Source organism: Uranotaenia lowii, chromosome 2 (assembly GCF_029784155.1).
Source record: "Uranotaenia lowii strain MFRU-FL chromosome 2, ASM2978415v1, whole genome shotgun sequence".
NCBI lineage: Eukaryota > Metazoa > Arthropoda > Insecta > Diptera > Culicidae > Uranotaenia > Uranotaenia lowii.
The window spans coordinates 17107754-17123678 of record NC_073692.1 but is presented as its reverse complement, the minus strand read 5'-3'; the positions used below and the strand labels follow the sequence as shown (position 1 = coordinate 17123678).

Below are 15925 nucleotides of genomic sequence, written 5' to 3'. Positions count from 1 at the left end.
TTTCTGAAAAGCAAGGAATGAAAACCAACGGTCGGTAATAAAAATAATGAGTTGAGAATTCCGATTGGAATGTTGATCCTGATTTCAGAATAAAAACCCGATTTAATACACTTAACAGTGGATTGGAGCCTTTCTAACAGAGTGTAAGTTATATTTGGAAATATTTAAAATAATATAGAATACACATGATAGATTCCTTCCCTCTGCATCATATAAGTATGATTTCAGATATTCAAACACGAAAAATTCCGATCTCAATATAAAAAAATGATGCATAGTACGTTTTTTGGGGAAAAGCGAACTGGTATGTAAGGAGTTCATTTTATGTATGGAAAGAATGGTATTTAAACAGTTGAATTTCCAAAACTTATATCACGCTGAAATGGTACCGTGGTAGCAACCAGAACTTTCACGATGCTGGTCACGGTTCGAATCTTACTGTTTTTTTATGCTTTTTTTACTGAATAAGTAAAACCAACTACAATATTGATGGATAGCCGTAACACGTGGCCTAGCATGATACCTTTTTAAGAGCTCAACCATGCATAAAAGAAAAAATTCTCACAAAAGGAGGGGAAAGTAATATGACTATTAAATGATTAATCTCATTCTGGAAACTAAATCTGAAATCTTATTCTGATTCTAAAGTTTGAATTTTGAGTTACAACACTTAGTCTAATATTTGAATATAATTTCCAATTTCAAATTCCAGGTTGATCTTTAATCCGAATTCTTAATCAGAATTCTAAATCTGAATTCTCAATCTGAATTCTGAATCTGAACTCAGAATATGAATTATGAATCTGAATTCTGAATTCAAATTCAGAATTAAGATTTTAGAATTAAGAATTTAGAATTCAGAATTCAGAATTCTGAATTCTGGATTCTGAATTCTGAATTCAAAATTCAAAATTCTGAATTTTGAATTTTGAATTTTGAATTCCTAATTTGAATTCTGAATCTAAATTCTAAATCTGTATTCTGTATCTGAATTCTGTATCTGAATCTGGAATCTGGATTCTAAATCTGAATCTGAATTCTTTTTCTGGATTCTGAATCTGAATTCTGAATCTGATAAAGATGAATAGAAAAATGAAGAGAAAAGCGCAAAAGAACATTTTTGCAAGGAAAACTTATAAACGCACACCATACTTTACCCCGCAACATCAATCATAATAAATTTTCAATTCCGATATTCTTTCTCCAAGAATCTAAATTTTCACCGATATGCTGAAAATAAATTTACAAAAATCTGAATTCTGAATCTGAATTCTAAATCTTAATTCTGATTGTGAATTCTGAATTTGTATTCTGAATCTGAATTCTGAATCTGAATCTAAATTCTGAATCTGAATTCCGAATCTGAATTCTGAATCTGAATTCTGAATCTGAATTCTGAATCTGAATTCTGAATCTGAATTCTGAATCTGAATTCTGAATCTGAATTCTGAATCTGAATTCTGAATCTGAATTCTGAATCTGAATTCTGAATCTGAATTCTGAATCTGAATTCTGAATCTGAATTCTGAATCTGAATTCTGAATCTGAATTCTGAATCTGAATTCTGAATCTGAATTCTGAATCTGAATTCTGAATCTGAATTCTGAATCTGAATTCTGAATCTGAATTCTGAATCTGAATTCTGAATTCTGAATCTGAATTCTGAATCTGAATTCTGAATCTGAATTCTGAATCTGAATTCTGAATCTGAATTCTGAATCTGAATTCTGAATCTGAATTCTGAATCTGAATTCTGAATCTGAATTCTGAATCTGAATTCTGAATCTGAATTCTGAATCTGAATTCTGAATCTGAATTCTGAATCTGAATTCTGAATCTGAATTCTGAATCTGAATTCTGAATCTGAATTCTGAATCTGAATTCTGAATCTGAATATAAATTCTGAATCTGAATTCTGAATCTGAATTCTGAATCTGAATTCTGAATCTGGATTCTGAATCTGAATTCAGAATCTGAATTCTTAATCTTGTAAATCTCATTTTCATTTGCTGGAATATGTTTGTTTTGCATCACGCGTTTGTCAAAATTGAAATTTCTTCATCCAAAATTTTTTTTTATGATTTCGGATTTTACAACTTTTAGTAGTTTGGTTTTACCCCTAAAAGTATGCAGCACCCTTAATTTCAGAAAAATTGTGAAAAAAAGTTTTCACAATACAAAATCGTGTTTTCATGCGTAATGATCTTTAAGTCATCGCAAATTTATCAAAAACTGTGAAAATTAGTATTCTGGGAGAAACAATTTCAGAATTGAAAATTGATAAAGATGGGTAGAAAAGTGAGGAGAAAATTTACGGATGATGAAAAGTGTGAAAGAACATTTTTGCAAGGAAAACTTATTAACGTACACCATACTTTACTTCGCAACATCTTCATTAATTTACAATTCTGATATTCTTTCTCCATGAATCTAAATTTTTCACCGATATGCCGAAAAAAAATTTACAAAAATTGAATTCTGAATCTGAATCCTGAATCTGAAATCTAAATCTGAATTCTGAATCTACATTATTTTGAATCTGAATTCTGAATCTAAATTTTGAATCTGAATTCTGATCCCTGAATTTGAATTCTGAATCTAAATTCTGAATTTTAATTCTGACTCTGAATTTTGAATCTGAATTCTGACTCTGAATTCTGAATCTTAATTCTGAATCTGAATTCTGAATCTCAATTCGGAGTCTGAATCTGAATTCTGAATCTGAATTCTGAATCTGAATCTGAATTCTGAATTCTGAATCTGAATTCTGAATCTGAATTCTGAATCTGAATTCTGAATCTGAATTCTGAATCTGAATTCTGAATCTGAATTCTGAATCTGAATTCTGAATCTGAATTCTGAATCTGAATTCTGAATCTGAATTCTGAATCTGAATTCTGAATCTGAATTCTGAATCTGAATTCTGAATCTGAATTCTGAATCTGAATTCTGAATCTGAATTCTGAATCTGAATTCTGAATCTGAATTCTGAATCTGAATTCTGAATCTGAATTCTGAATCTGAATTCTGAATCTGAATTCTGAATCTGAATTCTGAATCTGAATTCTGAATCTGAATTCTGAATCTGAATTCTGAATCTGAATTCTGAATCTGAATTCTGAATCTGAATTCTGAATCTGAATTCTGAATCTGAATTCTGAATCTGAATTCTGAATCTGAATTCTGAATCTGAATTCTGAATCTGAATTCTGAATCTGAATTCTGAATCTGAATTCTGAATCTGAATTCTGAATCTGAATTCTGAATCTGAATTCTGAATCTGAATTCTGAATCTGAATTCTGAATCTGAATTCTGAATCTGAATTCTGAATCTGAATTCTGAATCTGAATTCTGAATCTGAATTCTGAATCTGAATTCTGAATCTGAATTCTGAATCTGAATTCTGAATCTGAATTCTGAATCTGAATTCTGAATCTGAATTCTGAATCTGAATTCTGAATCTGAATTCTGAATCTGAATTCTGAATCTGAATTCTGAATCTGAATTCTGAATCTGAATTCTGAATCTGAATTCAGAATTCAGATTCAGAATTCAGATTCAGAATTCAGATTCAGAATTCAGATTCAGAATTCAGATTCAGAATTCAGATTCAGAATTCAGATTCAGAATCTGAATTCTGAATCTGAATTCAGAATTCAGATTCAGAATTCAGATTCAGAATTCAGATTCAGAATTCAGATTCAGAATTCAGATTCAGAATTCAGATTCAGAATTCAGATTCAGAATTCAGATTCAGAATTCAGATTCAGAATTCAGATTCAGAATTCAGATTCAGAATTCAGATTCAGAATTCAGATTCAGAATTCAGATTCAGAATTCAGATTCAGAATTCAGATTCAGAATTCAGATTCAGAATTCAGATTCAGAATTCAGATTCAGAATTCAGATTCAGAATTCAGATTCAGAATTCAGATTCAGAATTCAGATTCAGAATTCAGATTCAGAATTCAGATTCAGAATTCAGATTCAGAATTCAGATTCAGAATTCAGATTCAGAATTCAGATTCAGAATTCAGATTCAGAATTCAGATTCAGAATTCAGATTCAGAATTCAGATTCAGAATGTCTAAGACCCATAATTAATGATCTCCCAATCGACCGATAACCAAACCTTTCTGTTAGAAAGGCAAAAATAATATTGCAACGATGCTATTTGAATCACATTTCAAGCCATGTTTGTATTTTTTAATATCTTTTATTTTTTAAAGTTTTTGTCAATTTTGTCAAATTTATCAATTTTGTCAATTTTGAAAATTTTGTAAATTTTGTCAATTTTGTCCATTTTGTCAATTTTGTCAATTTTGTCAATTTTGTCAATTTTGTAAATTTTGTCAATTTTATCAATTTTGTCAATTTTGTCAATTTTGTCAAATTTGTCAGTATTGTTAATTTTGTCAATCTTGTCAATCTTGTCAATTTTGTCAATTTTGTCAATTTTGTCAATTTTGTCAATTTTGTCAATTTTGTCAATTTCGTCAATTTTGTCAATTTTGTCAATTTTGTCAATTTTGTCAATTTTGTCAATTTTGTCAATTTTGTCAATTTTGTCAATTTTGTCAATTTTGTCAATTTTGTCAATTTTGTCAATTTTGTCAATTTTGTCAATTTTGTCAATTTTGTCAATTTTGTCAATTTTGTCAATTTTGTCAATTTTGTCAATTTTGCCAATTTTGTCAATTTTGTCAATTTTGTATATTGTGTCAAATTTGTCAATTTTGTCAATCTTGTAAAATTTGTCACTTTTGTCAATTTTGTCAATTTTATCAATTTTTCAATTTTGTCAATTTTGTCAATTTTGTTCATTTTGTCAAATCACAAAAATGACAATAATTACAAGAGTGACAAAAATGACAAAAATGACAAAAATGACAATAATTACAAGAGTGACAAAAATGACAAAAATGACAAAAATGACAAAAATGACAAAAATGACAAAAATGACAAAAATGACAAAAATGACAAAAATGACAAAAATGACAAAAATGACAAAAATGACAAAAATGACAAAAATGACAAAAATGACAAAAATGACAAAAATGACAAAAATGACAAAAATGACAAAAATGACAAAAATGACAAAAATGACAAAAATGACAAAAATGACAAAAATGACAAAAATGACAAAAATGACAAAAATGACAAAAATGACAAAAATGACAAAAATGACAAAAATGACAAAAATGACAAAAATGACAAAAATGACAAAAATGACAAAAATGCCAAAAATGACAAAAATGACAAAAATGACAAAAATGACAAAAATGACAAAAATGACAAAAATGACAAAAATGACAAAAATGACAAAAATGACAAAAATGACAAAAATGACAAAAATGACAAAAATGACAAAAATGACAAAAATGACAAAAATGACAAAAATGACAAAAATGACAAAAATGACAAAAATGACAAAAATGACAAAAATGACAAAAATGACAAAAATGACAAAAATGACAAAAATGACAAAAATGACAAAAATGACAAAAATGACAAAAATGACAAAAATGACAAAAATGACAAAAATGACAAAAATGACAAAAATGACAAAAATGACAAAAATGACAAAAATGACAAAAATGACAAAAATGACAAAAATGACAAAAATGACAAAAATGACAAAAATGACAAAAATGACAAAAATGACAAAAATGACAAAAATGACAAAAATGACAAAAATGACAAAAATGACAAAAATGACAAAAATGACAAAAATGACAAAAATGACAAAAATGACAAAAATGACAAAAATGACAAAAATGACAAAAATGACAAAAATGACAAAAATGACAAAAATGACAAAAATGACAAAAATGACAAAAATGACAAAAATTACAAAAATTACAAAAATTACAAAAAATGACAAAAATGACAAAAATGACAAAAATGACAAAAATGACAAAAATGACAAAAATGACAAAAATGACAAAAATGACAAAAATGACAAAAATGACAAAAATGACAAAAATGACAAAAATGACAAAAATGACAAAAATGACAAAAATGACAAAAATGACAAAAATGACAAAAATGACAAAAATGACAAAAATGACAAAAATGACAAAAATGACAAAAATGACAAAAATGACAAAAATGACAAAAATGACAAAAATGACAAAAATGACAAAAATGACAAAAATGACAAAAATGACAAAAATGACAAAAATGACAAAAATGACAAAAATGACAAAAATGACAAAAATGACAAAAATGACAAAAATGACAAAAATGACAAAAATGACAAAAATGACAAAAATGACAAAAATGACAAAAATGACAAAAATGACAAAAATGACAAAAATGACAAAAATGACAAAAATGACAAAAATGACAAAAATGACAAAAATGACAAAAATGACAAAAATGACAAAAATGACAAAAATGACAAAAATGACAAAAATGACAAAAATGACAAAAATGACAAAAATGACAAAAATGACAAAAATGACAAAAATGACAAAAATGACAAAAATGACAAAAATGACAAAAATGACAAAAATGACAAAAATGACAAAAATGACAAAAATGACAAAAATGACAAAAATGACAAAAATGACAAAAATGACAAAAATGACAAAAATGACAAAAATGACAAAAATGACAAAAATGACAAAAATGACAAAAATGACAAAAATGACAAAAATGACAAAAATGACAAAAATGACAAAAATGACAAAAATGACAAAAATGACAAAAATGACAAAAATGACAAAAATGACAAAAATGACAAAAATGACAAAAATGACAAAAATGACAAAAATGACAAAAATGACAAAAATGACAAAAATGACAAAAATGACAAAAATGACAAAAATGACAAAAATGACAAAAATGACAAAAATGACAAAAATGACAAAAATGACAAAAATGACAAAAATGACAAAAATGACAAAAATGACAAAAATGACAAAAATGACAAAAAATGACAAAAATGACAAAAATGACAAAAATGACAAAAATGACAAAAATGACAAAAATGACAAAAATGACAAAAATGACAAAAATGACAAAAATGACAAAATGACAAAAATGACAAAAATGACAAAAATGACAAAAATGACAAAAATGACAAAAATGACAAAAATGACAAAAATGACAAAAATGACAAAAATGACAAAAATGACAAAAATGACAAAAATGACAAAAATGACAAAAATGACAAAAATGACAAAAATGACAAAAATGACAAAATGACAAAAATGACAAAAATGACAAAAATGACAAAAATGACAAAAATGACAAAAATGACAAAAATGACAAAAATGACAAAAATGACAAAAATGACAAAAATGACAAAAATGACAAAAATGACAAAAATGACAAAAATGACAAAAATGACAAAAATGACAAAAATGACAAAAATGACAAAAATGACAAAAATGACAAAAATGACAAAAATGACAAAAATGACAAAAATAACAAAAATGACAAAAATGACAAAAATGACAAAAATGACAAAAATGACAAAAATGACAACAATGACAAAAATGACAAAAATGACAAAAATGACAAAAATGACAAAAATGACAAAAATGACAAAATGATTATTTGTTTTTGTCATTTTTGTCATTTTTGTCATTTTTGTCATTTTTGTCATTTTTGTTGTTCTTTTGTTTATTTTTTTTTTTTTGTCATTTTTGTGTTATTTTTGTGTCATTTTTATGTCATTTTGATGTCAGTTTTGTGTTGTTTTTGTGTCATTTTTGTGTTTTTTCAATGTCATTTTTGTGTCATTATTATCGTTTTTGTCATTTTTGTCATTTTAGTTTTGTTTCAACCATATATTGAGTTTATCTGTTAGATCTGTAAGCCCGGAATTGAAATTTCAACTATAAATTTTAATCCAGGTATTAGATTCGACTGGCCTAGGAACACGAATCAAAAGAAACGCCTCGGACATCATTGAATGGTGTCAATAGCACTCATGAAATCATCATCGGTCCCAACAAGTTTGCTACTGGCGGTGGTGGTAGCAAATCGGGTTACACAACTTGTCAATTCGAAATGCAGAAGAAAAAGCCTCGAGTTGCTACCGTTTTTTTTTGCTCCCAGTCTTCTCACCATCAACAGATCCAATTCCCGCAGCACACATTCCGGGACAGCTCAATCCTCAATCACGCCATTCAACGAAACCTTCGCTCTCCGGCAGAAAATTCAATTCAAGAAGCCATTAGCAATCAGCGTGTATATTCTTGAATGTCTCCCATCACATGGCCACAGAAGCTGTAGAACAAGTTCTGTTCGGCACTTTAAGGGTGGGCAGGCAGGTGGGTAGTCTTGGCACCTCATCCACCGATTCCGCGTCAGCAGCCAGTCAAAAGCGCGGTTGCACAAGTCACATTACTTACAACATTGCGATTCCCGCGAGTCTCGGGGCTTCAGATTTACCTACCCCCACAAAGCCATAAGAACGGGGAGAAGGATTTGTCGTGGGTTGATGACGCGCGACGAGACGTTCAGACTTCAGTCAGAAGAAGTCTGGAACGCAGGGGGCTTTTTATTAATGAAGGGGTGAGAGGCGTGAGTCAATGCGAGATGTTGGCATTGGCAGGTCAATTGATTTGTGCCAAATGAATTGCTCTGCACTTTGTACAACTCAGAACAGCGTATACACTTATTCGCTTGTTGGTAGGTACAGAGCTCTTTAATATTGTCGGCAAATTAACCGAGGTTCCGAGACTTGGTTGGTATGCAATTTTTTTTACATATTCCGTTGAATGGAAGCGGCAGAAACGACATCTCATTGATTCAAGTTTGTAGTTGAACAAAACTTGACGATTGAATATGATGCCTAAATGAAGGAATTTCATTGCATCTGCATTAGACTAGTTCACTTTTCACGTTTTTTCGCAGATCAAAGTCGGATCAAAGGATTCCCGACTTGGGCACTCGAGTGGATTGCCTTCTAGCTTAGAGACCATCAGGCTTTCACCAGAATACGAAACACGCGCTGACGAATGTTTGCTATACCTTCTGGAGTTCCTCAAGGAAGTCATCTCGGACCACTATTGTTTATAATCTTCGTGAATGACCTGTGTTCAACACTTCAATCCGATACACTTCTTTAGGCCGAAGGTTTTAAGATTTTTCGAAAGATCCATAACACCGTTGACTGTATGGCCCTTCAAGCTGACATCGCATAACTAGATGAGTGATGCCGCTTAACGGAATGGTAGCAAACGTAAAAAAGTTGAATCCTCCAGAGACTGTTGAAGAGAATCTTGACTGGCAATGAAAACGATGGAGCCAAATCATCAACAGTGTTTAATGTCTGCCTATTCTGATGCTTTACACCAGACAATCGTCGCAGAAATCTTAAGTTTGATAATTAACCTGTATCATATAGGTCCCAGACTTAGATACAGATTTTGTATCATTCTAAAAACTGAACGGTTCCCAGAATTCGACTTTTTAAACCAATACCTCAGTTCGATGACGAAGATGTCTTGAGTATCCCATTTTCATTCTCAAATCAGCAGGTTGCATTCAATCAAAAAGAGTGGGGAAATGATGGTACAGAACGAATGGCGGGGGTCTCATATGATGGGAGGAAAAAAAAAACGATAAATCATCCTCGGCTTCCTCGGTCCTCGAAGATGCAAAGATAGCAAACCTTCCCGGACTCCCCCTCCTTCTACCAATCATTGAAACGAATCTTTCCGCACTAAAATGACAGCCGGTATCTCGTGTGCTGCTGCCAATAAGTGTGTTGCATGTAGCCGTTTTTTCTTCTCCTCAGCCTCTTATTTATATTTCAAAACCACGATAAGATAAATGGAACGTCGATGCGGCCGCGATGCAAAAAGATGATGACAAAGACGACGACGACGATCAAGATGATGGTTCCGCGGGACCGGCAATTCATTTACCCGATGGGTGTAGGAAAAAAAAACGATATGAAAAGCTCTAACCAACAATGCAACCGCAAGTTGCTTGGGTAGGTATTTGCAACTTTGTTGCGCTCAATTCAAGTGGCAAAATGGCACTACTTGAAGATGTGGGACGAAGAAGCCGCCCGCCATTGCATTTTATGGTCTCTTGCACGAGATCGTGCCCTCAGGCGGTGGGTCTGATTTGCGAGACCCGGGAATCGTGGGTCACGTAAATGATCGGACTTTGATCTTGCAGCTACAGCATCCCGATGGAAAGTCTTAACGGTTTCAATTAAATCGCTCTTTGTTGGTTTCCATCAAGGTTTAAAAAAACGGGAATGGATCCTATTACTTACAAATATATACGAAAAGATTCCAATGGAGATAAATTGAAACAGTCTTTCCCAGAAATTGTAAACGGATCCTGTTGAAATGAGTAATTCAACGCTGATTCCAGTGATGGGATAGAGTTAATCTTTATTCAATTTCGTCAGTCTAGTCCTACCATCTATTACATTAGCGATTGCTTCCTATTACTTGTACACATTAGTACACAATCCTCAACAGAGAAAGTACTCATTTCTTACTGAGTGAAATGGGATTACTACTATTTATTATCTGCCAACACTGCAGTGCAACTGCTAACCACAGTATAAGTAGTTTCATTTCACCGTGTGATTGTGTAAACATTTGTACCGTGTTTATCATCATCACCTGTCATTAGCAATCATTGATCCATTGTTCTCGGCAATGTGGTGGTACAGGAACAGTTTCTTCAGGGTCCGCCGAATACCGTAAGTTTAACACCTGCCCTCAGTTCGCGAATTGAGAACGCTGAGCTGCTTCGCATGCCTCTCTGTCAGTAGCGTCTTCGTAAACGTCTTCGTTTTCACGTACTGGATACATGGGATGATGTCCTCCATTAGTGTGAAAGGAGCATTGACTACACCCAACTCACCGAATAAGTTTGTTAGCCACAAACCTTCCTTGACCATAGGGCTCGAATCTCAAATTCGGTTGATGACAGACTGAGCGCCTGCTGACGTTTCGTTAACCACGAAACTAAATTCTCAAAGATCGTGTATGCGTGGCACGATACAGATCTTCGGTCATCGAAATCATCATCAAAATCTGCATTTCATCTGCAAATCCAATTAGTATTCCATGTGTCGCCTTTCTGCGGCATACCAACGCCATATCGGTTAGAAACGCCCGTTTACGTCTCCGGGCCCAGTTCTGGATTGACGGAATCTTGCCCATCATCGTCATCGTCGCTCCTCTTGTCGTTGCTTTCTAGTAACCCCAGAAGAGCAACCTCTCGTAGATAATTGAACCACTCTAAAGCCTTGAGAATTAGCAACAGTTCGTTTGGCAACACTTATCCAGAATGCCTCAGAAACCATTCCAGGGCAGATAAATTCGCTGGCGACTAACCGTTGGCCGAACCACCTCTTACGAAGCTCCCGAAATAGCTTTCATCCGTCTAAGGCAAGCACGCGCATGCGACCGCAGCGTAGCAACAAAGCACCAGAATGATCTTCTCGACTTCAACTCTTTGATCGCTACAAGAGCCTGAACGCCAAATTTAGTAACAAACGTCCAATCTGACTCTGTGTTGCTGAAGTTGTTGGACACTAAACCCTCGTTTAAAAAGCCTCCTTCATAGCCACAGAAAAATCAAATTTTAGGGTTGGATAAAATCACGCGTGCTGGCTGCAGCTTAGCTCCGGATCACGAATGTGACGATAAGCAGTCTGAGCGGATTTTGCACTGCTCGACCAGTGCCACCCGCAGTTCATCTTTCGTCGTGACTTCATCCAGGTTTTTAACCCGGATGGTCACCTCCTTACAGAGGGCACGCACCTCAGCCTTGTCGCCAAGGGCTTCGGCTGCCTTAGCCGTAAGGGTCCCGCTGGAGTTTCCCGCACCATGCTTTAGTTCGAGGATCATCTCGCCGGTGCGTGTCCGATGGATCCTCCGAACTTTTTCGCCTAGACCAGCGAGGTCCTCGTTCGTACGCATCTTTCGCAAGACATTTGCGTACGTGCCCTCAGGTGCTTTGACGACAATCGCCTCTCCCCTCTCCCTGACGCGACGTTTGCGTCGTTGGAGTCGAGGATTGGCTTTTCCCGTCTCCGTACCTTTGGGCCTTCCCCTTCTGCGCGATACCGTTTGCCACCCGGTGTTCGCGCTCGTCGGCTCACCTGCCATTTCTGCAGGGCCTTCCGCCCGCTTGGAAGCGCTGGCCGCAGGATTCTGCCGGACAGACGGATCCTTCGCTCTTTTTTTTAGGGTCACCGGGTCTGAGTTCCCCGGGAGACCCTCTCTTACGTTTGCTGTTGCCAGCAAACGCAAGACCGCCCTCTGTTTGGGCAAAACCATTGACCTTCTTCGGGCGGATGGTGTCCGCCCTCAGAGGGGTCTTTGCCGGCCCTCGCTCCTATGGTCTGGCCTCGGGCTCCGCAAGACGTTCCACCACAGCTTTGTTGGCTGCGTTGAAAAGCTGCATCACCCTGGCTAGCTTCTCGCGTATTTCCTTGTGGATGCTGGACTTCCCCTTCACACATTCCACAAGGTCAGCGATTCCAGCCATGGCCGTGACCAACTCTACAGGAGCTCCCGGATCTTGGAGTTCCGGGGAGCTCAGTAGGTCCTCCAGCGCCTCCTGTACTTCATCGTACGGGTCCGCTCGAACATCGCTCGGCGTTTCCACCGACGTCACCGTCGAGTCCACCGGGTTGGCAGATTGCCTAACCGGCGAACGCCTAAGGCTACTCCCGCCGAACGGATTCGGGCTCTCGCCTTTATCCGTCCCGTCCCTTTTTTCTTTATTGACATTTTTTCTCATCTTGAATCCCACGAGTAGCAACATAACAAACGGTCCACTGCGCCAGTGACCTGCTTAGCGCAGCAAGGACTGGGATACTGTGGGGTGTGTCCCGGTGCCCCAAAGGCAACCGTTAGAGACTGACGTTACTTAACGACCCGCCAGCCTTCCAGGTACATCGGCACGGTTAGCTTCACACCTTCACCAAATGGAGTCGGTTTCCAAAGTGATTCCATTGCCGTGATCAGTGTTCGATAGTGAGGGTCTTCATAAGGGGGGTGTAGTTCTCTCGGCCGTACATCTGCATAAAGCAGACACGTTTCCACTCTGCACCACGGGGAGGTGGAACTACTTCGCACAGCGAGGCTTGTGGCGGCATCGAGGTAACCCTCTCGGAATCCGACTTCACGGCCTCGAACTCAGGTGGCCAAGGATATTTCGCAGGCTGGTTTCTGCGCTGATGGTACTCTAGCTGTTGGCTCGCTGATGAACTTACTAACCGCAAGTATTGAGAGTACCCCTCTTAATTATCTCGTTTTCCGTGTCCAGACGTATCTGGGTCCATAACCTGTTGAAATGAGTAATCAAACGCAGGTTTCAGTGGTGGAAAGGAGTTGATCTTTATTGAATTTCGTCAGTCTAGTCCTTCAACTACCATCTATAACATTAGCGATCATTTCTACACATTAGCATTCCCTCACTGGTAAAGTGCGCATTTCTTACTGAGTGATATGGGATTACTACTCATTAACTTCTGCCAAGACTGCAGTGTAACTGCTATCCATAGTATGCGTAGTTTCATTTCACCGTGTGATGATGTACACATTTGTACCGTGTTCATCACGGGGGACTGAGATAAAGAGAGAAGATACGTCGATGATCACACAAATTGTGATGCCAATGATTGAAATTGTGGTAAATTGTGGTCAATTGTGTGGGAAATTGAGTAAATTTGAGTTAGAATGAGAGAAACCAGTGCCCAGAGCAGCGGTATCATATAAAAAGATTATTCTGTATTACAGATACAGATTTATTTTAAAGATTTTTATACCGGAATACAGATTTATACAGATTTTTCGCAAATACAGCCGAACCTGGATAAACTAGAACAAAATAAGCGAAAAACCTCTACGAGTGAGAGGAATCATCAAATCTCAAGCTTTTTGCAGCACAAAATCTCATTAAGTGAGAATGTAAAACACATTCAAGAGAGTCATTCTCCTGGCTAGACTAAGTAAATTAGAGAATATCCCATTTTTATACTGATGTTTTGGAACTAAAACGACATTGTGTTACCAACGAGAACTGAAAAAGTAGTCATATAGAGTAATCTTCTCGGAGAAATATTCACAATTCCAGAACGAAACACACTCGAGAAAACTTCAAATTCTCGCTTCTTTCTAACAAAACAGTTAGATCAGATCTGATTTTTATCAATTACACATGAACTTGATGCTTTTCTGTATTACATAAATGCATTTATGTGTTCCTGACCTTCTGTAAACCAGAACCTGCACAAGTGAGAAACCTCTTTCAGCGAAAAAACAAATTCAACCCATCCGACTCTCGCTTAACTACGTTCAACTGTAAACTTAAAATCACCTGTTGATGCTCTGCCTTCGGAAAATAATTAAAATCTTTGAAAAAAAACACCACTCAACAGTAAGCATAATTTTAAAATGGGTTGGAAGGAAACTTCTTCGAGAATTTATTGAAATAAGTTCATACTCATAAAAACATGTAAAAACTGCTTGAATTATAAAAGAAATTTATGTTTTTTATGCGAATTAAAATTTTAAATTTTTTCCGTCTTTTCGATTTTTTATAGACAAATTATTACAAAAATAACGACAGAAAATAGACCTTTTTTCTAGACTGAGTCTGCGTTCTTGGAACTGGAATTGAAAATTTGCATAAAAAATTTAAAACACTTTTGCATTTGAATTGCATAGATTATTTTGAAATATCAAATCTAAGTTTTAAACTTTGAATTCCAAGTTTCAAACAAATTTCTAAACATATTTTAAAGAATGTTCTTTTAGATTTCATATTTTATTTTTCTTTATTTTTATCTACCATTTTATGCACAGTGGTCCAGAAATGAAATTTTCCGGGAAACAATTGTTAGCGTCTTCCTCTTAAGTTTGATGTATTTGATGTCTGTAACAAACTTTTACAACAACTATAAGGCGGTCATTTTGACTGGAAAATTTTTAGGGTAGTTCATAAGATTTCTGAGATCAAAAAATTATTTTCTAACTGTGATAAAATAGAGGCCCAGGGCCTCGTGGGAGTGGTTTTAGTGACAATATTTTCCTATAGTATTTTTGCTTGAAAAATTCATACATAAAAATATTAAAAGTGATACTAAGAATATCTCATTTTTCGGGTTGAGGTTCTTTTATATTATTAGTTTTTTTTTTTCAAATCATTTCTTTCGAAAATAAGTGCTAAGAGTGATCCGTTTTTTTTAAGCTCTAAAAAATAAATGAGAGATGAGATTATTTAGAAAAACTATTTTGGCGTTCAAATCAAATTTATTTTCAACTCTTGTAAACCCGATACATTCTGATTTAAGATTAAATCTTTATTTTTAAAGTATAATGTTAAACAGCAAACCAAAACAATATATTTCCTGCTGAATTTTTCTGAACTTGAAAATTAAGTACAAGTTATTTCATCAACAATAAATTATCATTAATCATTTATTTTATTATTACAATCCTATAAAAACAAATTTAAATTTAAATTTATATTTTTCAAAGAACGCAGTTTTGAAAATGATTTCAGATCTTATTTTCTAATAGTGGTTTTCACCGGTTTGTGTTTTAATTTAAGCCCTTTTGAATTTTAATAACGTATCTCAATTCTGCATTTTGAACCTGAATAAATATTTCGAATTCCTATTTTGAAATCGATTTCTGAATCTAAATTTAAAAAAAAAATCCCAATAATTGTCATAATGACAAAAATGACAAAAATGACAAAAATGACAAAAATGACAAAAATGACAAAAATGACAAAAATGACAAAAATGACAAAAATGACAAAAATGACAAAAATGACAAAAATGACAAAAATGACAAAAATGACAAAAATGACAAAAATGACAAAAATGACAAAAATGACAAAAATGACAAAAATGACAAAAATGACAAAAATGACAAAAATGACAAAAATGACAAAAATGACAAAAATGACAAAAAT

The 15925-nt window shown here is 34.2% G+C and overlaps 1 protein-coding gene across 1 annotated transcript in view; it reads left to right on the top strand.

Moving 5' to 3' along the window:
• Positions 1-11188, top strand: part of LOC129741111 (protein bowel-like) — a 55365-nt gene extending 44177 nt beyond the window's left edge. Inside the window, exons 5-7 of the mRNA XM_055732819.1 lie at positions 8873-9029; positions 9790-9897; positions 10968-11188. Coding sequence (XP_055588794.1) covers positions 8873-9029; positions 9790-9897; positions 10968-11188 — 486 coding nt within the window. The remainder of the gene's footprint in view (positions 1-8872; positions 9030-9789; positions 9898-10967) is intronic.
• The last annotated feature ends 4737 nt before the right edge of the window (positions 11189-15925 follow it).